Source organism: Gopherus flavomarginatus, chromosome 4 (genome assembly GCF_025201925.1).
Source record: "Gopherus flavomarginatus isolate rGopFla2 chromosome 4, rGopFla2.mat.asm, whole genome shotgun sequence".
NCBI lineage: Eukaryota > Metazoa > Chordata > Testudines > Testudinidae > Gopherus > Gopherus flavomarginatus.
Window position 1 is genome coordinate 43,235,652 of NC_066620.1, and position 27,913 is coordinate 43,263,564.

The 27,913-nt window shown below is 40.4% G+C and overlaps 1 protein-coding gene across 4 annotated transcripts in view; it reads right to left on the reverse strand.

The window, feature by feature from the left end:
• EML4 (EMAP like 4) overlaps positions 1-27,913 on the reverse strand; it is a 273,784-nt gene that overhangs the window by 160,533 nt on the left and 85,338 nt on the right. For 2 of the 4 annotated variants that reach the window (XM_050951785.1, XM_050951782.1), the window contains exon 1: positions 9,812-10,117. The exons of the other annotated variants lie outside the window; for them this stretch is intronic. In XM_050951785.1, coding sequence (XP_050807742.1) covers positions 9,812-9,878 — 67 coding nt within the window. In that variant the 5' untranslated portion in view covers positions 9,879-10,117. Of the gene's footprint in view, positions 1-9,811; positions 10,118-27,913 lie in introns of those variants that run through there. 4 annotated transcript variants of the gene reach the window in all.

The following is a 27,913-nucleotide window of genomic DNA, read 5'->3' on the forward strand; positions in this document are numbered from 1 at the left end:
AAAAGGAGGAGTATCGCCTGAAACGGCTGACATGAAAGAGAAGGCTCTGCAGAACAGCACCAACTCTTAGATAATGTTTTCACCTCTTAGCTCACAGAGAGCCAAGAAGTGAGTATTTGAATAATGGATAGTGTTTTTCCCCAGATGTGTCTGAAACAACTGAACAAAGGGGAATGATAAAGTACACTCAACCAGGAGAGGGATAGCTCAGTGGTTTGAGCATTGGCCTGCTAAACCGAGGGTTGTGAGTTCAGCCCTTGAGGGGGCCATGTAAGGAACTGGGGTAATAATCTGTCTGGGGATTGGTCCTGCTTTGAAAACAGGAGAGGACTAGATAACCTACTCAGGTTCCTTCCAACCCTATGATTCTATGACTGAGGGAGAAAACCTGCTTGCGGCTAAATAAGTGACCCTGAAAATTAGATTCTACCCACTCAGTCCTTTGTGCTCAAAAAAAGCAGCTTTTTTGTTGTTCTTGTCTTGTGTTTGGATTTTCTTTAGTTTTTTTAAAATTTAATAAACCAAGAATTTTAACTAATCAAAAGGGACTCCAATGAGAATCTCCCCAAAAGGCAACCCAGAAACAAAGTACAAAATTCCAGTGCAGAAGAACCACCCAAAATCACAAACCTGTGTCACTGCTAGCGGTTTCAACCCCTCAATGAAGGGAGCTGATATAATTATGAATACCCTTTTGGTTGCCTCCCTCAGATTACCAATATCATCTCAGTCATTATTCAACTGGACTTCAGCCAGCTAGTTCAGCCATATCCCAATTTCCAGTAAACACTGTCATCCATTACACTATATGAGACAAATTAAAGACAATGAAGCTGGGTGCCATCTGCATCCTTCCTACAGACAGGAGACACATATTTTTATAGTAACCCATTCAACTCATTAATAATTACCATTAGCTGATAAGCTTGATAAATATTTACAAATATCAGAAAAGGCTAATCTGCCAAATGTAACTTGTCGGTAGAAAGATTTAGTATTTACTCTAGTTCCACCTCCCCGCCATCCTTTACACGGAAATTTTATCTTTCGAAACCTTTCAAAACTTAACTTAGTGCCTCATATTGGAATAATTTGAAACAGAAATGCAATTCTAAGAGGTGAGTTCATTTTGACTGTAGCTGAAGTCCAACCACAGAATTACCAGTTTATTCCATTTCCCAGAAGTCTTTGTTAAATTATAGGATTAAATTATATAAATTAATATAAAATTATCCCAGCTGGTGAACTATTCACTTCTAAGCATCACATATAAAGAAGTGTCCATTTACAATTATATAATGGGACTGTATAATCATTACACTATTTCTACATAATATTATTGGCCAAAACGCCTTGTTAAGACATGACAAAAATGCAAAACACAAGTGCAAAACAAAAACAAGAGCAAAAAAGCTTGACGTGACATTCATATGGCATCCATCTTTTGGCATTTATAAGCCTTCTCATAATATAAAAAATGTGAAATCTTGAAAATGAGGCTAACAGAGTAGAAAAAAGTGAGATAACACTTGGTTTGCATGCAAGAGGGGTAAATTTAGAACTGACATTAGTAATACCTGGCAACCTGCATCTGCCATACTTCCTTCAGTTATGATCTTAGATCTCTCAAGCTATAAAGGCTGTGGCTGACCAATAGGGGCAGACATAGTCATATTTCAATTCTCACAGCTCTTTTTGGGCCACCCCACCATATAAACCGCTGCTCACCCAAGTAGTCCTACTGAAGTCAGTGAGTTAATGGATAAGCATTACCGAGAATGTAAATGATTGCAGGATCGGCTCCTGATAATCTCCTTAGAGCAGGGTCCCATGCCTTTTGTCAGTTTGTAAACACAGTGCACATCTATGGCAGTTTAGAAATAAAATAAGATATACCTATGGGTGTGCTAGTTTTAAACATTTCTGCGAATTAGCAATTCAAGCTTGAAAAAAAATACGTTAAGCAAGATTTCAAAACCAGAGGTAAAATTTAGAGGTAAAATTCCCCACAGGGGAGAGAGTCTTTAAATCAGGGGTCTCAAACACATGGCCTGAAGTTATTTTCTGTGGCCCGCAAACTCCTCATAGCCCCCCCCCGCAGCATTTACCTAGATCAGCTCCGGCCCAACGTGCACCGGGGGCAGGGCAGGCTCCCTGCCTGCTTGCCCTGCCCCCGCGCTGCTCCAGGAAGCCGAAGGTGTTGGAATGGAGGCATGGAAGGGGTGGGAAGAGGCGGGGTGGGGCCTCATGGAAGGCGTGGAGTGGGGGCGGGGCTGAGGGCAGCGGGCGGAAGTGTCAGTAATGCAACCCTTGGGCCAATGTACTAGTCCTCCCATGGCCCTCGTGGTCATTTGAGTTTGAGACCCCTGCTCTAAATTCTAGCCTATTTTATGGAAATACTTCCACCATGCACAACACCATAGTATCTTCCAAGAGTGCATTAAGCAATGTGACTAATTTCTCTCACATGTGGTTCATTCTCTCACCTTCTCCCCAGTTTCTGTGCAGACCAGTGTTGTTTTTTCTTTAAATATATCACCATGAGGTTATGTTAGAGAAGGCAAGGTCAAAGAAGTGAGCCCTGCACTTAGAGCTGAAGAGGGTGAGGTTTTTGATGGTTCTAAGCTGCTGTGGGATTTTGTTTCCCAATCTTGAATCAATACACGAGAAAACTATGTCTCCTGCACAGATGAGTTTTGCTTTAAGATCCTTTGCATAATATAAGCCCTTAATACGGGGCTATGTAGTGCTTAAGTTATGTGGAGGTCTTAAATACTTATTCGGGTCCCTCTTCATAAGGGTCAATTTCACTTTTATGTGACTAAAAAACCATGTACTAGGAGAGGTGATACAGTACTAGTCCATTGGGGGCCCTAAGCAGGAATATTTCCTCCCCCACACACACAATTAAAAGTGAATAAGTGGCCCCCTTGAGCAATTACTTAGCCTGCTTTTTGTCTTCGTATTTTTGAAGTGAGTTTGCTTAGCTACTTTGCTCCTTTAACATGTTTGTCTATTGTGAATGCTACTGGGCTAATTTTCTGACAATACTCCAGGACTGTGCTATTTTTAACTAAGAATAAGTAACAGACAACACTTCAGCTATATAGTTTTCAGTTATTTTCTGTGAAAGATTAATCGTCATCTTATTTCAGTCATGGTTAGCCTTTCATATCCCTTTTTGGTGGTTAATACAAATTCCTGCAACCATTAAAAGGGTGGCAAACTCAAGCACACGTTTGGCAGAAATATCTCAATATTTTTTTATTTTTTTTAAAGCAAATCAAATAAGTTACAAGCATATTTCATAATATTTGTTATACTGAGATCTTGAGTAGTAACAAAATTATACTGAGAAATATGCCAGCGATATCACATGCTTCTCTTTCCTTAGTTCTCAGTAAAATACCAATTATGGACCTTAAAGTATAACAAAAACAGAAAATGCCAGGCGCCCTGTAACAAAAATAATTTTAGCAAACTTTGTCTGTAAAATGTTTCAGTTGTCTGACTGTCAAACTTTGTCTGACTTGTTTCAGTTGGTCAAACAATCAGCTCATTCGATCTGATGATTAGACTAACTATCTCCATCGTTCTGCACAAGACTGACACGTGTTAGGTTATTCTGGGCAAAGCTGAATAAGACAAGACACGCTCTTTGGTATTAGTTACCTGAAAAGGGAAAAGCTATCAGATGCAAATAGCTCTTTCATAGTAAGTTTACTGCAAGAGAGACCCTGTGTACACTGGCCTACAAACAAAATTAGCTGAACACTATACCTTAAGTTAACTTCATTTCTAAACTAATCAATTCATACTGCTTAGCCCAACTGAATTAATACTGAATTATCTGAAGCTGCTTTACAGTATGTTCATTTAAATTCTGTGCCAAGACCAATTTAGACTGGGCTGAAGTGTTCGATTTTCTAACTCTCTTATCATAGGTAAGTAACAGTGTATGAAAATGTTAAGGAACATAATTTACATACAAATATACGATGACTGATGCAACTTCTTTGGCAGAATTCTTGCCCATTGAGGTCAATGGCAAAACTCTCACAGATTTCAGTTGGGCCAGGATTTCACCATCAATCTTTAAAACTGAGAGCTGACTAAATCAGGGACTGTCACTGTTCTACCAGTTTGTGCAACACCTAACACAATGATGCCTTCATAACTCTAGATTACAGCTGGTCAAAAAATATAGGTTTTTTTGGTGGGAATTTTTTAAAAATGTTTTCCCCCACTGTTTTTGTAGAAATTTCCCATTAAAAGTTTTCATTTCATTTTTAATTAAAACATTTTAAGTTTTCAGCAAAATTTAAAATTATTCTATTTTTCTTGAAAAAAAGACATTTTTCATTGTAATTACTTTGATGAAAAAATTTCACATCAGCTCTACTCTAAACACTAATGTAATAGTAATGATAATAAATGTAAAAGTCTGATGTTAAAAATTAAGATTACTATAGACTTAAAAACAGAAAGAAGACAAATACACTTTAAAATTAATGATTCATATAAAATATTAAAAAACCCACATATTGAGAAAAGTTTAAATCACTATAGATTTTAGCTTAGTTCATGAGTATAATTTACCTTTCTATATGAAAACCAACCCCGTCCAGATGGTTTAAAGTCACCTTAAGTTATATATTTCACAGTTAATACCAAATATTGGTTCTGACTCACTCTTCTCAGCTCTAACTTCCTGTCTGTATTGTATAACTGCATTTTGAATCCATTTTGGTTTGGCAGGCCCAACTCAAAAACATAGTCCAGAAACATGAATGGTTGAAAACACTTTAGGTTGTCACAAATTATCGTAGATCGATCTTTCACCTTGATTAAAGCTCTGGACAGTTTACTAAAGGGAAAATCTCATCCTTTCCTATGAGTCTACAGAGGGGCACTTAGCCATATACAGTTCCACTGTGTGCAAGATTTGTAAAATCTGTGTACGTAGTCCACACCTCATGTGTGCCACAAGAGCTCAGCTCTGCAGGAGCTCTGTTAGTGCTGTTGTGTCTGGGCAGTAGGATCAGGTGATCCATCCCTGTGTACATCAGCCAGACATGCACCCTCGTGTTACTGAGTAGGAGCAGAACCTGACATGGGCTGCAGTATCAGACGTGATGTAACTCTAATGCCACTCCACTAGACGGGTTGATGGAAGGGATTAACCTCTACCATCGCAGGACCTCCCTCGGCCCAAAACACACTTATTCACAGTTACTGCAGGGAGACAAAATCCGCCTGAGACATTTCAGTCTTTTTAAAAATCAAAAACATTAAAACAATATTAGTCATATTTGTGTCTAATTAAAAGTAAGTATGAATAGTTTATCTTTATTTTTGCTGTACTAGCCAGAAAAAGAAATTAATTCTATATCTGCTGGCCAAGAGAATTGCTATGAATTTCCTAGGTGATGGAGACACGAAGACTGCTCCCTTTCCAGAAACTGCAGAATGCAACATTAGACATTCCACAGTGTGTGCAACTGTCCAACCCAAGGGTAGGGTGACTCCATACAGCTCAACTTCTTTAGGCTGCAATTTGGCATAAAGGAATGACCTTAGCTGAGATAACTTTCCCTTTCCACTGCTATCATAGCACAGAGCAGACTATTCCCCAGCTAACTGAGTAACAGTTACACAGGGAAGAACTGCAAAATACTACTACTTAGCATCTATGAAAGTGCCTCTTCTCTGACGATGCCCAACATCACACAGCGATTCAAATGGTATAACTAGCACTAGAGCACAGAGGACCTATCTCACAACCCCTTTGCCTTAACCAATTGCACACAACACTCTGTCCTAGTTCCAACACATTAGACTCTCAATTAGTGAAAGCTATAAAGAGGAAGAGAACAGAGGAAACATGGATACAACAACCCCCTTCTCTCTTATGTTGGGGAAGAGAAGCTCTCCTGGAATCGGGAGCAACTGATCAGAGAAATATGACATCTAAAGTTTCTGGGCACTCTCTTCAATTACTCCTCTCTCTCCCTTTGCCACACTCTAAAGGCTTTCTCTACACTGCAGATTTACTTATCGTTGGCCAGTTGCCAAAGTAGCTGCCAAAACTCTAGTGTAGACTGCCAAATCTGCAATAAGCCACGATTTGCACCCACACAGTTTACCTTGGCTTGAAACTAGTGCTTGCTGCACCAGATTGAAGGTATAACAAGAGCCAATGGTTGGAAGTTGAAGCTAGATATCAGACTAGAAAGTAGGCATACACTTAACAGTGAGGGTAATTAACCCTCACTGAGGATGACTGGAAGAATTTATCAAAGTTGGTGATGGATTCTCCAACACTGGCAATTTTAAAATCAAGATTGGATTATTTTATTTTATTTTTATTTTAATATACACCTCTAGTTCAAACATACATTATTTTGGGGAAGTTGTATGGCTTGTGTTATATACAAGATCACACAAGACAATCAAAATGATGATCTCTTCTGGCCTTGAATTCTATTAATCAAAATGGAGCTTTTCCTGCTTAAAGTAGGAATTTAAACCAGTGCACCTCTATTGGTTGCTAGGCTCTGACGGATCTAACCAGGGTAAAACCCCAGAACAGCTAAGGCTCAAGTAAACTCTTTTAATATATATATATTTCCAGACAACAGGATAGTCAAAAGTCATCCATCTTTCCAAAAACAGCTGCATAGCAGTCGGTGTCATTAGAATTTGCTTACATTCATTTTAAAAAGTTACAATGTAGTTTGAACTACTCAGACTCCAATAACACACTCCCTCTGGATTTTTTTTTTTAATTCCTTAATTTTGCTTGTAAGTAAATTTATCTTCTCTGGTACAAAACGAAAACCACAATCCTGGGCTGAACCAACATATATCAGCCCAGAGCTAATTTTACAGCCAAGTTCTCTCAGAAGATGCTATTACAGGGACACTGACACTGTTTTAACTTTAAAAGCCATCCTTATAACCAAACATTTGTGGAAAAATTGCCACTACTTTTGTCTAGCACAAGTAGTTTAAATTTGAATAAGCTTCTCTGCCAGGTGTGATGTGATATATCCCATGCTATAAAGGAAGTGCAAGTGCTCCACTCTTTAGCCTCACTTATGATGAAGGAATCTATTTTTAGCGAAAGCAGGGGATGAGCGCTTGAATGTATGCACTATAGAATCTGGAAATGGAAATCAGGATTTCCCCGCAATAAGTGGAGAAAACTCCTTTCCCCCCTTCTCCCTCCCCCACTCATTTCTGTCAGTCACAACTACAACATGAAAACAATTACAGATAGTGGTAAAGCAGAGTGCCAAAAGTTTGCTTAGACATAACTCCTGCCACAAGTACTCCTGTTCTTTTTGCAGATACAGACTAACACGGCTGCTACTCTGAATCCTGCCGTCAGTGGCAGTTTTGCCAAACAAAGAAGAGCCCTTGTTTATGCAAGTAGCCCTTTTATGGGGTCAGGTTCTTATAAGGCGTGAGTCAACCACTGTGATCAGACCCAATGTTTTCTGTACCCTGTATCTAAAATGTATATTGTGTGTATGTGTGTTTTTTTTTAAGCATTTCAGAGTTGTGAAGCATTTATACCAAGGAGATAATTTTAGGGGGAAGATCAAAAATATGACTTATAATGGCAACCCAGTTTAAAACTGTGAAGAAGCAGCAGCTTCTCCAAAATGCTTGTTACTTAAGCTTGAAATGCTTTATTTTCAAAACAGAGCAAATTCCTTCCGAAATTGTATATAATAAAATGTCATAAGAACAATGTTTTTTAAAAAAATTGCAAAGTGAAAGCTATGTTCCACAGAAGACATATAGAAACAAATGGTAAGTTAATTTGTCCAATGAGGGCTAAAACCTCAATTATGACAAAGATCCAATACAAAATTGAATTATAAGAACTTTGTTTTATTATTTGTGTTTTCGTTTTAATCAGAGACTTTAACTTACATTATATGTATTATACATTACATCATATGTAAATTTACATAAAAGATTCAAGTTATTCTCTTAGACTACAGGATCAAGTATGATCCTTTTGTAGTCCCCTGCTTCCAATTAATTAAAACTAAAATTGCTGTTGTTCGAAGGTAGAAAGGGGCACATATTTCCAGCACACATTAGGATGGAAATATTTAGAATGATTAACAGTGAGATAAACTTCAGACACATTCACAATTTGAAATTTCATGTTTGCCTTTAAAAATCGCCAGCTTGAGATGACACCTGAATTTTTTCAGAGGATTATTAAAACTTTATTTACTAAGGAACATAAAAACATATGGGAGTTTTTGCTGAATAAGGTGCTACTCAGCATCAACAAGCATGGATAAATATGGCCCTAAGTATTTACATAGAACTTAGTGCCCTTTGATTTCTGTTCTGCAGATACTTAAGAAGTTAAACAGCAGCCTTCTTCATATTGCTGTACTTTCTGGGATTGTGTAACAGTGCAAGGGATTATGAGAAGCACTAGTATTTTTTTTAATTTCTAATTCACTCCCCTCTGATTGCAACATCTTAATATTACATTCTGATTAACTGTGGGTGAATGCTTTGAATTCTGCAGCAGATAAAGTACAAGTACATTTCCCAGTTTAGGAATTTACCAGCTAAACATGCACTGAAATCTACTGCTCTGAACATATACCGTTACATTTGGGAAATGTCAAAAAAAAAAAGTTAAAATATGGAATTAATCATTTCCTGTTAATCTTTTATCTTAAGGCTGTAAAGCATGTGATTTTGTACATGTACTGTTGTACTCATATGAAAACTGTCCCTTATGAATCAGTAAGCAAAGCAATACTTTCTTCAGTGAGGGATGTGTGATTTTGGGATGAGTATATATTTATTTACTACCCAGCAGTATTTTCATTACTCTAATTTGTCTCAGAATATTAAAGATCTATCAGAAACTCTTTATGAAAGAGCAGGAACCTTACAGATTGGTGTGATAACTACTGCTTAAACAAAGGAAGTTTGTGTTGAAAGTTCTTGCTACTCTTACTAAGACTTCAGTCAAAGTTAAAAATGAAAAGGAAGACAGAGTTAAGTTTGAGAGGAGAACATGCCATGCCATGCAGAAACAAAAATACAGCATTGCACATACTTGAAATTTCAGCATGCGTGGTTATTTTAACTACTTATTGTGAACGAATCTTTACTGCCTCCTGCCACAGGAGCCCGATGCAATCAAAACTTTCTTGCAGGGGCTTACTTATTTTTTAATACAACACTGACATTGAAATAGACAGTTTTCTGAAGCACTTCTCAGTGAAAGGCTTACATAGATCATATATTAATTTGAAATATTTCTCTGTTTAAAAGGAAAAAAATCATTATGTGATACATTTTATGATCTAGCATGCTATTTTCGGGGGAGGGGAGTTATTCACACTACAAAAGTCACAGTGCCAAGAGTATTTTTCCATCAAATATTTAGTTTAATTATTCCCTATTATTTTATATTGTACATCTACACTAGTAAAAAGTTGTTTTGTTTACTTTCTCAAGGCCAGCATGCATTCCGTTCTGTAAATTACATTATAGTAAGCTATCTTGATCTCTGAATAAGCACACCTTGTTGGCTGTAATGAGGGTGCAGAGTTACTGATGTACGCAGACAAATATTTGTCATGTTATTTACTTGTACATGTTTTTTTTTTTGGTGTGGGTTAAGGGGACCAGCAAAGAAAGAGTTGGAACTCATTTTAGCAGTCTTTAGCACAAGATTTCTTTTGTCATGATTCATAAGTACTTTCAGAGACTGCACTGGCATTCCCAGTAAAAAAAGAAAAAGATAGATATACTTTACCAGTGCAGAAGTTCATAAGTGCTGAGGAATCACATACTGAAGCAAGACAAGGCAAGCTGTCTTCCATTCTTGTCACCTATGTTACATGTACTATAAAACCAGTTGTGTCTACGTTTCTCGCTGCCTTCCCAGATAGTTTCAGAGCAAATCGCAGCTCTGTAAATCTGACGGCATACTTTGAATTCTGAGGAAATCCTCCCAGTCCAGATGGCCCACCACAAAGCACTTCTGTGTTGGCACAAATAAAAACTCCTTAAGATAGGTCTCCTCCTCCTGTCTCTCTTTGCATTCTGAGCAAGAGGAAAGCTTCTGCTTTTGAGAGAGAGAGAGAGAGAGGCAAAAGGGGGTGGGATGCAGACAAACATCTGAGACTGTTTCAGGGAGTGGCTAAATCTCAGACACCAGAAATACAATAATAAAGGCACTCACTAACCCATGCACTACAGCAATTTGTCACAGTGCACAAGCTACCAATTAAAGATCTCAAATGTTACAATTCTGTTACCTCTGTTTTAGCAAAAGTTTGGGAAATTTATAGAATTCTTACTAACTAGTTTTCAAAATAAGGTGGGGGGGACAAGCTATTGTTTTTACACAATTAGGGTCCATTCCTACCCCCATCTAAATCAACAGGGATAAAATTGGGCTCTTAATTTAGAGACTTGTACCTCTGCTATTTCTCCTTCAGATTAAGTTATACTGCCACTTGTCCTCAATATGTGCTAATCCGCAAGTTTTTCAGATTAGTTTTTACAAAGTTAAAAAAGCAACAACTGAATTTTTATTCACCTACATACACCTGAATAAACAATTACAGTTAAGAATAACTAACCATGAGGATTTTATTTGTTGAAAAGCCAACAAAAACAGCGTAAATGAAAACTCTTACTGTCCCAAAGCGTTGAGTTTGCTCATGTTTTACAATCAATAAAAATTTTAACTGCAGCCAAACAATGCATGAGAAAATGGAAGTGATATACCAATTTTTGGTATTTTCATACCATATCTTCCAAAATTAAAAAGTAAAGATACCACTGGCAATATGCTTATATGCACTGTTTTACAATAAATTGAATTGTAATATCCTAGTTTAAAGCTAGCTGCTTTTGCAATGCTATCATTCCATTAAGTGGGAGAGAACTCATATTACAAATGCATTACAGTCTATTTAATATGACCATGCTTTTGTCTGTCTTGCAAAACCAAGTAGAGCCAGATGAGAACTAATGAATACAACATGTGCTCATTCTTTTGGTAGCTGTGCCTGAAGCCAACTGGCAGAATTTATACAGTAAGATAAATGTCAAAACAAAGGAATCGGTGGTTACATATTGCATACATTTTCCCTTATATCTCAAATATGCTTTAAATAATCTAGCACTTTCAAAGCTTTGCAGAACCATAGGAAGGCAAAAGTTAAATACCTGCAGCAAAAGAGAGAATAAAAAGAGTGGGGTATGAGAAACAAAAGCTTGCTGGGGTCAAGTCTCACCATTCAAAAGGCAATGGGCATGTGATACTGTCTGAGCTCTGAACATCTCTCACTCCTCTGATGTGAATTGTTGTTTAAGAGTTTGTGACAACACGTTCTTAAAAGTAAAAATAATATACAAGATGATGTTTTTCAAACTCAAACTCCTTGAGCTAGTCAATTCCAGCAAAACTATGTGCTTTGTAGCAACTCCTGAAAGCTTCCCTTTGTGGAAGGAAAGAATTTACCGTATAGGAGATCCAAACAGAAATAAACAAAAAATCAGATGGGCTATCACCGGGACACTCAAGTCTACACAACTCTTGCACCAGAAAGCAGAAGGCAGAATGGGAAATCACCTGAGAAACTCGATGGTGGAGAACTACTGAGATAGCGAATCACTTAAAACCCTAATCCACCTCTGTTTCTTGTAACATCACTAAAGAGAAAAAAAACAAGCAAAATTGAAATTCAGAATACTGTATTTGGGCCAACAAACAGATTGTTGGGTTTGCTAAATGGTACAGAATAGAGGGAGGAGGTGAAAAGAGACCTAATTCCCTACTTTTAAAATTGCTCTTGATTATCATAAAACATAACTAATTGTACGTGATAAACAGGAGACACCCAACTGAAACATGGTTTTAAACAATAAATTAACTATGGACTGTTGGATTTCTAGCATAAAGGCAAAATTCTTGTTGCAGGACGCAACTAAGAGCTTGCATTGTGCATATGGGAAATTAAATACTAATGTTTCCAGATGTATAACCTTTGACACAAAAGATTTTTAGTTCTGATGAAGAGGGATTTCTTAAAAGAAAACAACAACAAAATCCCCCACTACGAAGCTACATTAATGCAGTATTTCCAACTAAGCTCACAGCCTCCCACTAGGATTGCCAGTTTTGGTTGGATGTATTCCTGGAGGTTTCATCACATGACAATCTTTAATTAAAGATTAATCTTTAATTCCTGGAGACTCCAGGACAATCCTGGAGTGTTTGTAACCCTACCTAACACCCACCAGAGCAAAAAGTGTATTTCCTGAGGTACTAAAGAAGCAAAACACACGATCAGAATATAGAGCTCAGAATATAATTTTGAATAAAGTTTGAAGTAAAACAATACACTTTTTTGTCCTTGTCTTAAACTGTTTATTTTTGAAATGGTTTCCTGACTAGTGCTGACTATTGACCATGCTGGTCAACAAGATAGTTATGCCATTGTAGGTGTCTGATGGTTAATTATATAAGGACTTCAAAAATTCTATGCACTCAGTGCATGTGGATGGATGGGACAGTGAGAAAGGAATGATAGCAAAACCACTTCATGACTGCCACTCTGCTCTGCTCCCCTAATCATCACAATACTGGAGACAGGGCTTGCTAATGAATATGTGTATCCACTTTCAAGCCTCCCTCCAACCTGCTTTACCTTCAAAACAACATTGTGCAATAGGGTGAAAAGGGCCTTCTCTGACAGGGTACGTCTACACTACGGGATTATTCCGATTTTACGTAAACCGGTTTTATAAAAGAGATTGTATAAAGTCAAGTGCACACAGTCCCACTAAGCACATTAATTCGGCGGTGTGCGTCCATGGTCCGAGGCTAGCGTCGATTTCCGGAGCATTGCACTGTGGGTAGCTATTCCGTAGCTATCCCATAGTTCCCGCAGTCTCCCCCGCCCCTTAGAATTCTGGGTTGAGAGCCCAGTGGCAGATGGGGCAAAAATCATTGTTGCGGGTGGTTCTGGGTAAATGTCGTCAATCATTCCTTCCTCCGTGAAAGCAACGGCAGACAATCATTTTGCGCCCTTTTTCCCTGGATTCCCCTGGCAGACGCCATAGCACGGCAACCATGGAGCCCGTTCAGCTTTTTTTTTTTTTTTTTTTTTTTTACAGTCACCGTATGTGTACTGAATGCCGCGGACAGAGGCAATACTCCAGCGCTACACAGCAGCATTCATTTACTTTTGCATGATAGCAGAGACGGTTATCAGTCGTTCTGTACCATCTGCTGCTGGTGTAAATTGGCAATGAGATGACGGTTATCTGTCGTTCTGTACTGTCTGCTGCTATCATAGGTGCCCCTGGCTGAGGTCGGCCAGGGGCGCAAAGGCAAAAATGGGAATGACTCCCCGAGTCGATCCCTCCTTTATGGTTTCTAAAAATAGAGTCAGTCCTGCCCAGAATATGAGGCAAGTGTGCTAGAGAACCAGTGTATCAGAGAGCACAGTTGCTCCGTGCCAGATCCCACAGAAATGATGAGCTGCATGCCATTCACGGGGGGATGCCCCTGCAACAACCCCACCCGTTGCTTCCCTCCTCCCCCAACCTTCCTGGGCTACCATGGCAGTGTCGCCCCCGTTTGTGTCATTAAGTTATAAAGAATGCAGGAATAAGAAACAGTGACTTGTTAGTGAGATAAAATGAGGGGGAGGCAGCCTCCCGCCGCTATGACAGTCCAGGCAGGACATTAAGCGGTGCGGGGGAGAGGAGCCCAGCATGCCACTGCTACGACAGTCCAGGCAGGACAAAATCTTTTCTTTACACAGGAAAGGGAGGGGGCTGATAGAGCTCAGCTCCCAGTCGCTATGATGAGGACAGTTACCAGCCGTTCTGTACCATCTACTGGGAATGACCGAGAATCATTCCTATTTTCACCCAGGCGCCCCCAGCCAGCCTCACCTGAAGCCAGCCAGGAGCACTCATGTGTTGATAACAAGGACGGCTACCAGTCCTATTGCACCGTCTGCCACCGGGGAGGGGAGAGGAGTGGATACTGCTCTTCACTGCTGCAGCATTGCGTCTACCAGCAGCATTCAGTAGACATAGGGTGACACTGAAAAAAGTCAAGCAACGATTTTTTTCCCTTTTCTTTCACGTGGGGGGAGGGGAGTAAATTGACGAGCTATTCCCTGAACCACGCCAGACAATGTGTTTGAACCTACAGGCCCTGGGAGCTCAGCCAAGAATGCAAATACTTTTCGTAGACTGCTGGGGACTGTGGGATAACTGGAGTCCTCAGTACCCCCTCCCTCCCTCCATGAGCATCCATTTGAGACTCTGGCTTCCCGTTACGGTTGTCACGCAGCACTGTGTAGCCTGTAGATTTTTTTTTCAAATGCTTTGGCATTTCGTCTTCTGTAACGGAGCTTTGATAGAACAGATCCATATAGCGATCAGATCCACTATCTCCCATACGGTCCATGCTGGAGCTCTTTTTGGATTTGGGACTGCATTGCCACCCGTGCTGATCAGAGCTCCACGCTGGGCAAACAGGAAATGAAATTCAAAATTTCGCGGGGCTTTTCCTGTTTACCTGGCCACTGCATCTGAGTTCAGATTGCTGTCCAGAGCGGTTACAGTGGTGCACTGTGGGATACCGCCCGGAGGCCAATACCCTCGATTTGCGGCCACACTAACCCTAATCCGATATAGTAATACCGATTTTAGCACTACTACTCGGGGAGGAGTACAGAAAAGGATTTAAAGAGCCTTTTATATCGATATAAAAGGCCTCGTAGTGTGGACGGGTATAGCGTTATATCGGTTTAACACTGCTAAATTCGGTTTAAATACGTAGTGTAGACCAAGCCTGAGTATAGCTGCACACGAAGAACCCTACATCCTGTGTCTCTTTCCAGTCACCCAGTGGCAGTCCATCAGTTCCACTGCCTGTCTGGCCTTCTGCACCTATGCAAAGGGGAGCACTATTTGCCATAAACATATTCAAGTTAAAGCTAGCGTGATATATATCTTCCCTTTTGCATATCATCTGATATTGCAGACTTGACTCATGGAACTGATGCCAGTCATTGCAATATGATCTTTGTTACCATATGTGTTCATTACAAAAAATGGCATGAACAGTTACATCCCAGTATTCATGCAAATCCACCTGCTTCCCATTAATTTCAGGATCCAGACAAATCTTGTTCTCTTTGGCTTTAAAACTCTCTTGGATGTGGTCTTACTTATCTCATGAACTTTGCCCCTTAAGTGGCTTCCACCCTTCTAGCTGGGTCCTTAATCTGTCACTTCAAACAATTTCACCACTGCTAGTGCAAGAGCTTTCTCTTTTGCAATTTCTTTTCTCTCCACATAGTCTTTTCCATTTCCAGCTCTTCAAAGCTTTTCACTCTTAACAATCATCTCTTACTTTGTTTCTCCTCTTCTCTGCTATTATTTAACTCTGGGATGCTGGCACTTAAAATTAAAAAGGTCTTAGAGTGGTTTTTACACTAAGGGCTAGGGGAAAGCTGACAGGTGCAGAGGAGCACGTGGTTCGGACAGAGATATCCCTTAGGGGAGAATCTATTAATGGAGATTCCCTATGTCCTAGTAAGGAGGGGAGGATGGAAGATATAAAATGCAGGTAAGATCTGATGAGAAACAGTCAAAAGAAAAATAAGTCTCATTCAATTACATCATGTAATAGCAGACAGCTAAAAAGTGACAAATTTTTAAAGTGCTTATATACCAATGCTAGAAGTCTAAATAATGAGATGGGTAAACTAGAGTGCCTCATATTAAATGAGGATATTGTTATAATAAACATCACAGAAACTTGGTGGAATGAGAATAATCAACGGGACACAGTAATACCAGGGTATAAAATATATTGGAAGGGCAGAACAGATCGTGCTGGTGGGGGAGCAGCACTATATGTGAAAGGAAGTGCAGAATCAAATGAAGTAGAAATCTTAGATGAACCAAACTGTATCACAGAATCTGTATGGATAGTAATTCCATGCTTTAAAATAAGAATGTAGCAGTAGGGCTATATTACTGACCACCTAACCAGGATGGTGATAGTGGCTGTGAAATACTCAGTGATCTTAGACAGGCTGCTAAAATAAAAAAAACTCAATAATAATGGAGGATTTCAACTATCCCCATATTGACTGGGTACATTTCACCTCAGGATCGGATGCAGAGATAAAGTTTCTTGACATCTCAAATGACTGCTTCTTGGAGCAGCTAGTCCCAGAACCCACGAGAAGCAATTCTTGATTTAGTCCTAAGTGGAGCACAGGGTCTGGTCCAAGAAGTGAATATAACTGGATTCCTTGGTAATAGTGACCATAATATCAATTATATTTAACATCCCTGTGGTGGGGGAAAACGCCACAGCAGCCCAACACTGTAGCAGTTAATTTCAGAAAGGGGAACTACACAAAAATGAGGTGGTTAGTTAAACAGAAATTAAAAGGTATAGCGCCAAAAGTGAAATCCCTGCAAGCTGCACGGAAACTTTTTAAAGTCACCATTACAGAGGTCCAATTTAAATGTATAGCCCAAATTAAAAAAAACCTAATAAGAGAACCAAAAAGTGAGATCATGGCTAAAGAACAAAGTAAAAGAAGCTGTGAGACAAAAAAAGTGGAAGTTAAATCCTAGTGAGGAAAATAGAAAGGAACAAACTCTGGCAAATGAAATGTAGAAATATAATTAGGAAGTCCAAAAAAGAATTTGAAGAACAGTTAGCCAAAGATGCAAAAAATAATAAAAAATTTTTGTAAGTACATCAGATGCAGGAACCTGCTAAACAACCAGTGGGGCCACTGAGTGATCCAAATTCTAAAGGCGCACTCAAGGACAATAAGACCATTGTGGAGAAACTAAATGAATTCTTTGCATCAATCTTCATGGCTGAGGATGTGAGGGAGATTCACAAACCTGACACATTCTTTTTAGGTGATAAATGAGTCATAGAATATCAGGGTTGGAAGGGACCTCAGGAGATCATCTAGTCCAACCCCCTGCTCAAAGCAGGACCAATCCCCAGATGGATTGTTGCCCCAGATCCCTAAATGGCCCCCTCAAGGATTGAACTCACAACCCTGGGTTTAGCGGGCCAATACTCAAACCACTGAGCTACTATTCCCCCCAAATCTGAGGAACTGTCCCAGATTGAGGTGTCATTAGAGGAGGTTTGGGTACAAACTGATACACTAAACAGTAGTAAGTCACCAGGACTAGATGGTATTCACCCAAGAGATCTGAAGGAACTGAAATGTGAAATTGCACAACTACTAACTGTAGTCTGTAACCTATCATTTAAATCAGCTTCTGCACCAAATAACTGGAGGCTAGCTAATGTGACTCCAATTTTTAAAAGGGGCTCCAGAGGTGATCCAAGCAATTACAGGGCTGTAAGCCAGACTTCAGTATCAGGCAAACTAGTTGGAACTATAGTAAAGAACAAAATTGTCAAACACATAGATGAACATAATTTGTTGGAGAAGAATCAACATGATTTCTGTAAAGGGAAATCATGCCTCACCAATCTACTAAAATTCTTAGAGGGGGTCAACAAGCATGTGGACAAGGGGGATCCAGTGGATATAGCGTACTTCAATTTTCAAAAAGTCTTTGACAAGGTCCCTCACCAAAAGCTGTGAAGCAAAGTAAGCAGTCATGGGATAAGAGGAAAGGTTCTCTCATGGATTGGTAACTAGTTAAAAGATAGGAAACAAATGGTAGGAATAAATGGTCAGTTTTCAGAATGAAGAGAGGTAAATAGTGGTGCCCCCTGGGGTCTGTACTGGGACCAGTCCTATTCCATATATTCATAAATGATCTGGAAAAAGGAGTAAACAGTGAGATGGCAAAATTTTCAGATTATACAAAATTGCTCAAGATAGTTAAGTCCCAGGCAGATGGCAAAGAGCTACGAAAGGATCTCTCAAAACAGGGTGACTGGGCAACAAAATGGCAGATGAAATTCAATGTTGATAAATGCAAAGTAATGCATATTGGAAAACATAATCCCAATGATACATCTAAAATGATGGGGTCTAAATTGACTGTTACCAAGAAAGAGATCTTGGAGTCATTTTCAATAGTTCTTTGAAAATATCCACTCAATGTGCAGTGGCAGTAAAAAAAGCGAACATAATGTTGGGAATCATTAAGAAAGGGATAATAAGACAGAAAATATCATATTGCCTCTATATAAATCCATGGTATGCCCACATCGTGAATACTGTGTGCAGATGTGGTTGCCCCATCTCAAAAAAGATATATTGGAATTGGAAAAGGTTCAGAAAAGGGCAACAAAAATTATTAGGAGTACGGAATGGCTGCCATATGAGGAGAGATTAATAAGACTGGGAGTTTTCATCTTAGAAAAGAGACCACTAAGGGGGAATATGATAGAGGTCTATAAATTCATGACTGCTGCCCCCGCTGCTCCTATTGGTCGGGAATACAGCCAATGGGAGCTTAAGGGACAGCGCCTGCGGATGGGGCAGCACGCAGCAGAGCCGCCTGGCCGCACCTCCACGTAGGAGCCAGAGGTGGGACATGCCACTGCTTTCAGGAGCTGCTTGAGGTAAGCACCGCCCACAGCCTGCACCCCGAGCCACCTCCCCGTGTCCCAACGCCCTGCCCCATCCCTAATCCCCCTCCCAACCTCCAAACCCCTCGGTTTTAACCCGGAGCCCCCTCCTACACACCAAGCTCCTCATCCCCAGCACCACCCCAGAGCCCGCACCCACAGTCGGAGCCCTCCCCGCCACCACACCCCAGATTCCCCTCCCGCACTCTGAACTCCTCATTTCTGGCCCACCCTGGAGTCTGCACCTAACCAGAGCCCTCACCTCATCCTGCACCCCAACCCCAATTGCATGAGCACTCATGGCCCGCCATACAATTTCTATACGCAGATGTGGCCCTCGGGCCAAAAAGTTTGTCCACCCCTGAGGTACACAAACTGCATATATAATTAATCTTGCAATGATCTATTATTTGGATTCATATAATGTGTATTTTTTTTGGAATGGCAACATACCAGTAGTGATCGATTCAGTTTTTTAAGAGTCAATGTTCTATAATCATTTAATAGCTAACAGTTTTTCAACATACAACTAGCAGCAGTAGTGTTTCAGTAGATAACCTATCTTCATGCTAGCCAAATATGGCATTTCAGTAACTGAACATATCTTTTTACTATATACTTTATTGCTTTTCCCCAGTGGAAAGGCAGAAAAGCAGTGATTTCTTTAATAACTGACCAACTCAATGCTTTAAGAAGATTGTTAGACTATTTTATTCCCTTTTCTTGGAAAAAACCTCTCTCTTCAGAAACCAATATGCCATTTTAAAACAATTTTATATACTTGATCCCTTTCCTGGCAAAACTGATCAACCTGTTTTATTAGATGAATCATAAGAAATAACCGAACAAATGTAATTAGTTCTAAAACATATATTTCAATTAAAAACATGCTCACTGGCTGGATCAAATATATTTTCACAACGCAGCAGGGCATCTGTAAATAAGAGTCACTTAGAATGGACAAGAACAGCTTCCAGGATTTAATGCTTTCATTAAACCGAGGCCCCAGGTTTCCCAGTGCCAGAGATTGCTCAGGAAAAGTCAGCTAGAGAAGCTCAGCTACCTTACAATCACTCATTTTCAGATGGCCAATGTTCCTCTTCTCTTGCTTCAACTCAAGGTCCTGGCACTGGAATGAAGTTTTACTAAAATCACGTTTTCTGAAGCATTAGCACACAGTTTCACAGAGCAAGATCTAATAAAGCTCATGTCACTGTCAACACAATGAGGAGAGAAAGAGTTGACACAAAATAGAGCAGAAGAGCAATGCAAAGGGATGGAAGAGAGCACGCATAGTAATTCTTAACCAACAAGTTCTTCAGGGCAGGCACCATATCTTTGTACATAATTACACAGAGATGAGCACAATGTGTCCCTCATTCTGAGAGGGGCTTCTGGGTGCTACTATAATATAAATACACCCCCTAGCCCGATAAAACACAGTCCTCGGGAGCCAAAAAATCTTACCGTGTTATAGGTGAAAGCGTGTTATATCGAACTTGCTTTGATCCGCCGGAGTGTGCAGAACCCACCCCCCCGAAGCACTGCTTAACCGTATTATATCCGAATTCGTGTTATGTCAGGTTGCATTATATCGGGGTAGAGGTGTATTGAACAAAAAGAGAGGGCAAGGTGTGCGTGAAGTAGAGAAAACATTCTAATAGAAGCGAAACAAGAAAGACAATGAGTTAAAAAGATAAAATTAAAATATAGTAAGTCCAAAGTACATCAGACAAAGCATCTCTTTTATGGCCTCTTATTCTGGGCATGCATTCCAGGTCATTTTTGGCTAATGACATTTGCCATGCTATAGTGTGGTTGCCTGAGTGCATATAAAATAATGGCAGCATCATCACCAGAGAATTCTCTGTTTTTGTCCAGAGATCCTTACTATTTCACCTCAGGCCAAGTCTGTTTCACCTACGGAAGTTCTCCGTAAGTGGGAGATTCTAAAGTCTTATCTTGGCAACTACTATATACTTTAAACTATATACTGTTATAATATTAAGTAATATATTAATTTTTCTTTAAGCAATCAGCAAAAGTTAGATTATTGAAAACAAACTAGTAACTGATAGTATTAGTCACTCCAAAGCTATGGTCATGGAAATGACTAGCAGTCTGATTATTTAATTCATTTCAACACGAAGAAAAACATAGCCATTTGCAGTGTATTGTGGCGGGGATGGGGAAGAGGAATTACTGCAAAAATACAAAGTGATTTCAAAATACAATACTTTTTTGGTTTCCAGAAATACTACATTGCATAAAAGTTAAACAAATCAAGTTTAATTCCAGCAAACCAAAATAAAATAAAATAAAATGTGGAGTCTATCAGCTAGTAGAAAATATAGACTACTGCAATATCTGATTGTTGTACCATCCTTAAAGTTTGATTACCTAAGACCAAGTCTATGTTTGTACAAGACTCTTGTTTGTCATTAGGTAGGGTATTACCCCATTAGGTGCTCAGTGGATCAGAAAATCTCAGATTAAAAGGAAATAAAATGATGGTACATCTACTTACAGAATAAAAATAATCTCTGGTAAAGAGGCCCAACGCAAGGCCCTCTGAACCTCTTAAGGCCCATACTAGAGTTGCCAACCCTTTCTTGCCCTGTCACCATGCTGCTCCCAGAAGCAGCCAGCATATCTCTGCGGTCCCTGGCGGGGGTGGGGGTGTTGGGGGTATCTACGCGCTGCCCGTGCCCCAAGCGCTAACTCTGCAGCTCCCATTGGCCAGAAACTGCGACCAATGGAAGCTGCGGAGGTGGTGCCTGCAGGCAGGGGCTGCAAATGGCGCCCCCTGCTCCCCACTTCGGGGTTGCAGGGATGTGCTGGCCAATTTTGGGAGGGGCACAGAGCCCCCTGGCCCCACTTACCTCGGGCAGCTCCCAGGTTGGCGGCGCAGCAGGCTAAGGCAGGCTCCACCCCTGAGGAGCTGTAGGGATGTGCCAGCCACTTCCATGAGCAACGCAGGACCAGGGCAGGCAGGGATCCTGCCTTAGCCCTGCTGCACTGCCGCCTGGGAACCGCCTGAGGAAAATACCACCTGGCCAGAGCCCACACCCCTCCCCGCCACACCCCAACCTCCTGCCCCAGCCCTGAGCCCCCTCCCAAAGCCTGCACCTCCTCCCACACTCCAACCCCCTGCCCTAGACCAGTGAAAGGGAATGAGGGTGGGGGAGAGCAAGTGACGGAGGGAGAAGGGATGGAGTGAGCACGACAGGGCCTCGGAGGTGGGACCTCAGGGCAGGGGCAGGGCAAAGGGTGTTTGGGTTTGTGTGATTAGACAGTTGGCAACCCTAGCCCACATGTGGGCACACAGGAGTGGGAAGGGGAGTGAGCAGCTGCACAGGACAAGCACAAACGATCACTATGGGTGCTGGCAAGGGTTGGAACAGGGTAGGTGTCACAAATCTGTGCTTCTGAAGAACCAGTAATCCTAGTAGTGTGTGCAAATTGCAGACAGGCTCTGGCAATCACAGGCCTGGGTTAGTGGAAATGGCCTCCCAAATCTCCCCATGCTCTACCTGCACAGAACTCAAATACTCAGATTCTGTGGAGGTGGAGTGACTATTACCCTTAGTGTGCATTCATGGCCACATCTTAAGCATGATATACTCAATTTAACTACTATCTAGTGAGTTAAAATCACAGTATCACACTTTAAACAAACTATTACAACACTTCAGAGTTTGACCTTATCAAAATATCATTTACAGCCATACAATTCTGAAACATCACATGTAACAGCTGTACAGTCCATAAATTAACTACTCTTCTGATGCCACAGAATACTATACAAAGTCGTTCAAGAGGAATCTACACAGAGCTTCATATCTGTTTCATTAACAAAGATATTTAATAGCATGCTCTATCTGCACTCCTAGCAAAATGGATCACAATAAAACAGATACCACGATTCGTTTGGAAATGTTGAATAAAAAAGTGGTTGCATCTATTGTGAAATGTCAAGACATGACTTGCGACCCATATCCTTGGAAGCACTTGAAAGACATCATGCATATTTAAAGAAACTGGGTGTAGAGAAACTCTTATGACCTTCTTTAAATGAGATCTCTCTCAGGCTCTGTCATTTTTTTCATAGCTACATTCCAGCTTCACTTTTATGCTTATTTAAAATAAAATTTTATACTTGAGAGGTAGACCCAAGTAGGTTATAGTTAAATGGTCACTGAGGAGAAATCACACTTTCATGTACTGTTTAAAACAAAATTACCCCAAAGAACTGATTGGCTCATGGAACTGGCAATGGGTTACAGAACCTTTCACCTTTAAGCCATCAGATCAAATTGTGTATGTCCAGAAGTCACTACCATCTGAAAGTTGCTCTGCTTCTACATAAAAGATGCTGCTGGTCTCTGTACCATTCCAAGTGGAGAAGTGTTCATATTACAGAAACCATCATGGTGAAGACCCTTGTTTAATGTCTCAGCAAGGTATTTCTTCAGGTCAAGGCTGACGCCCATTTAACTAAGGAAAGGTATGCTGCCACTGGCTATCTGCCAGTTCTGTGGATATGAGAAAAGAACTCAATCTTCAGGACAGACAGCAAATCCTGCATTCCTTTTGCAGCTATCCTCCCAACTTCACATGCACATGTCCACAACAAACAAAGACAGTCTCATTTCATCCAAACATCAGAAGAATTAATTCCCTGACCCACATTTCTCAGATATTTAATCATTCAGTAAATCTACTGCTTCTAGAAGATCCTCTTTGTTAACACTACCTCAAAAGTTGTTTCCATTATGATATAGCTATTATGTTGTAAACGGAAAGCACCCTCTAGCTATGATCTAAATATACAGCTCATTTCTGCGAGGTGATCTAGAGCAAGGTGAAGTGCAACTCTCCTCCCCTTGGGCTTTGAGTATCTCTCTTTTTTTACAACACTGGCATTGCAACTTTATTGGAAGAATTAAGAATGTGAAACTGTAATGTATTTAATCCTGTGGCGGGTTTCTTTTACACTTAAAGTAAGAAGACACACTATGCACACTGATGAAGTGGGTATTCACCCACGAAAGTTTATACTCCAATACTTCTGTTAGTCCATAAGGTGCCACGGGATTCTTTGTTACTTTTTACAGATCCAGACTAACACTGCTAGTTATAATGAAACACCTAATCTTGAAATTAAGTTACAGAGTTAATATACCCTCTGATACTTGACACTATGAACACTGTAAACTAAAGTAAATGGAAAAACAGTATTACACTTGAGTTAAGCTTAGAGATCTAGACAGTTTGTCAGTTTGTAAAGAAGGTTTATTGCAGGCCATGCTATTTTAATAGCTCTGCAATACTTGTCTAAAGGAAGTAGCTGAGTCTTCCTGTTTATAGAGATACTAAGCAAAAAATTCTATGAAATACCAGTTGCATTGAAAATGTAATGGTGTTGTCTACGTAATGCACATGGCCAGGGGTGAAAGTAAAGTCAAAGACTTGCCAGTACGGGGGCCGACTCCAGCCCTCGGAAGAGGTGGGGACTCGAGTGAAAGGGGGCGGGGTTGGGGGGTCAGCGTGCCCTAGCCAGTCCTTCCACGCTGTCTGGCCCAAGCCACCCAAGGCTCCAGCAGCGATTTAAAGGGCTCGGGCCCACGGCAGTGGTGGCCAGAGCCCCAGGTCCTTTAAATCACTGGCCCCGTGGCAGCTTCTCCTTTTGCCCACGACCGGGGAGGGTGGACAAAAGGGGCAACAACATTAAAGCGCTGTCACTGCACTTTTTATTGTCCTTCATTATAAACATATGGCACCTTTTTACTGACTGGGTATAAGCCCCTACAGATCATAACACAGCTCTGGAATCCTTAAAAGAATGAATTGTCTCATCCGCCTTTTCAGAAAATGGTACGTCTTCTGCGGTCTGTTGCATGTCTGGAGCAATGCCAAACTTCTGCAGCCAAGAAGCCCTCCTCATTGAAGCCATAATCCTAGGTGAGATGTCCGGCACAGATGTCCAGCACATCATGTCCTGACTGTTGTGATGTCCTAGCTACTAGACATCCCTCTGCCTTAAATTCTTCCCTGGCATCCTCAAGTAACTTATCTGATGCTGCACTGACAGGGCGGGGGGACATTAAAATAGCTTTCTATTATCATTCTGCCTCCCTGATTTTGGGGCTATATAAAGCCAGCCACCCTGGCACACATTGATGAGTCCCTGAGGAAGTTTTAACTTACACGGGCAAAAAACAACTTCTAAGTATCACTCTGTTTTCTAGAACTTCAGTGAAACATCTAATCTTGAAATTAAGTTACAGAGTTAATATACCATTGGAATGAATAGGGACAGATGGACCTGCAACAGATGTTCTTTTGGGGACTCAGAACTCAAGACAACAGCATTCCATATTGTTTTACAGTGGATTCGTGTTTGGAAGATTAATGTGTAAAACAAATCTTGGATTCTGTTGCACACATTTATAGTAGGAAGCAGGTTCTACAACTGTGGAATAGAGGAACATAGAGGGCACTGCCAGCAAAAAAATCCGGGATCTACTGAAGTCACTGGAAAAACTCCCATTAACTTCAATAGACGCAAGATTTCACCCCAAGATTATTGTAACCTATTCTTTTATTCTTAACCCTGTTGCAGTCTTACCAAAAAACAGTAAATACCAAAAATCTTCTTGTATACAGTAGTCTCTTCATAATGTTGTTTTAGTATAACCATGTTAGTAGCTTATACAGAACTTGCTGTTTGAACACACACTTTACAGTACATAATTAGTTATTTTGATAACATTAAGGTTTTGCGGTCTGGTTCTTAATATTACAGGCAACTACTATTTAGGTATAACAGAACGGCTATTAAGCATAATTTGTAATTTTCTAATATTAATGTAAAGTCATATCTATTACACAGAAGCAATTCTAAAATATTGGAAGTTCTCATATTTATCGCTAATACAGGAAGACTGTGATGGGGTGGACTAAGTCCAGAGGCCCTCAGGTGGAGGCCAGAAAAGGGCAGTAGAGACGTCCTCAAAGCTGCCTAGGGCAGCTGTGGGAGAAGCAGCCAATGGGGCCCCAGCCAGCTAGCATAAGAAGAGCTGCAGGGCCAGACTGAGATCAGTCCCTTGCTAGACCTGGAGGAGAGTGGATGATGCGCTGGGCTGGCTGCTAGGACTCCACCAGGACAAGACCCTAAGGTATGGGTGAAGAATGTGCTGGACCCACGGGGAAGTGGCCCAGGGAATTGTAGGAGCAATGCAGTTTATTTAAAAGGGACATGGTGGATGGCTGAGGGTGGAAACCCAGAGTAGAGGGCGGGCCTGGGTGTCCCCCACCAGCCATGGGAAAGTAGCCTGGACTTTGATGCACACCGGAAGGGGAGTTGTACTCTTTTGGTGGCCAAGCTGAAGAGCTGGGGCCAGAAAGGCCCAGAGAGGCGAAGCGTCTCCAGGGAGGGAGCCCTGAGGGACGTGGTCCGACATTAAGGCTGAAGAGATACGATCCTTCATGTTATTGAATAAGGTAAACAACCTCCTCACCCATGACCTTCTTTTTTTCAGATATTTTTTAAAATGTTCCATTACTTTTGGGTTTCTTCATGTCCTAATTTAAGTGGCACAAGCAAGAGAGCACAGTGAAACACAGCAGTTTGCTCAGCAGTGCTCTATTGATTTAACAAAAGATAAAAGAGGCACAGTAGAAACAATGTTTCAAGTCAGCATGGGTTGAATTCACATTGATGTTTAATTAAATATATTTCACTTTGATGAATCTTCTGCTTTTTGGCATAGGGTTTTTTTTGGGGGGGAGGAGTTGGTTGGTGCATTTGTTTGTTTTTAAACAGCAGAGGAAGGAAACAGATTATTTCTTTTCAAACTGACAAAAGTGTTCCTTTTACAATTAACTTTTTCAATACTTAAGATCCAACTCTGCATCCAGATCCATGCAGAAAGACCTCCAGGCCCAAGCAAAGCCTCATTGGAATCAGGGGTGCTGCCACATGGGTATGGAAATTTGTTTGCAAGGTTCTGATTGCACGAATGGGGCCAAAACTAGCCATCTGAGCACATATAGGGGAAAGGAGGAATATCTGATATCCTACCAAATTTAAAATGTTTGAAAAGTTGGAACTTTTTTCTTTTATTAATACAGTATTTTTAAAAATCCTTTACATAACTTTAGGTTGAGTAATATAGTTAGTATTCCTAAACCTAAGTGTTCAAGTTCTTGAGTCAAGTCCTCTTCACCATGAGACTTGTTTTAAAATTATGAGATTTTTTTTTAATTGAGGGATTTTGTTTGCCTTTTGAATTTTGAGCCCATAGGTTATATTTCAAGTCCCATTTTCAAGCTTTTCTCTGCAACTTTGATCGAAACTTACTCTTTTTCAAACAAAAGCTGAGATTCTCTTATGAATTCATGGCTCCAGGAGCTGGGGCTTTAAGAAAACCAACTATTGCAAAACTCACAATAAAATTGTGAAAGTCGGCAAGACTGCTAGTGACCTGGGGGAAAAACAATTTTACATAGTCTTTACATTTACATCCATTGGGAGATATTTACTTATATTTAGGCATTCAGATCATAGCTTTCATCCAAGGCACTTTATTTTGCTTTTCAAAATGCTTGCATAAGAGCAGTATCACCTTCACATAAAATCTGTCATTCTACTTAGGTCATATTGATTGTTCCAAGGTGCACTGGTCATATCATTTGCAAACAGAAAGCTAGGGTGTTATTACACTAGAGCATGAAACATATTGCTTTTGAATCTCTTTGCAAACAAGTGCTCCGATGAAATTAAAACTGCAATTAATGGCATCCAAAAGGGTTTTTGTGTTTACTATATCGTAAAGTAATCAGAACTTTACCAGGGTGTATTCCAAGTAATTTTTTTTTTAAAACGCACTTGGCATTAAAATTATAATGTGGCCTTTATTAAGACACAGAAGTTAAAAACATATTGGTAAACAAGGTGCAGAAAAATAAGAGTGTGCGCTGTCAGTTTGGGACACAAGTGCAAGGCAGCTTAAACTGAACTGCATATTTGTTTGAGCTAATTTCTAGTGTTCATCTGTGTGGGAAAGTGACTTGAGTAATCAAAGGCCATACGCTTATTGAATAATAACTATAGGTCTGATCCTAGGCACAGCAGATTGTGTTGTACAATTTCCACCACCGTTAGAAGGCTCTGCATGCCTAATCCAAAATGCAGGGTGCCAGAAATATTCCTTTTAAGAGTCAAAAAAGAAGACATGGTTTTTGCTTTTTTACACTCTTCCAGATGAGCCATGGCAA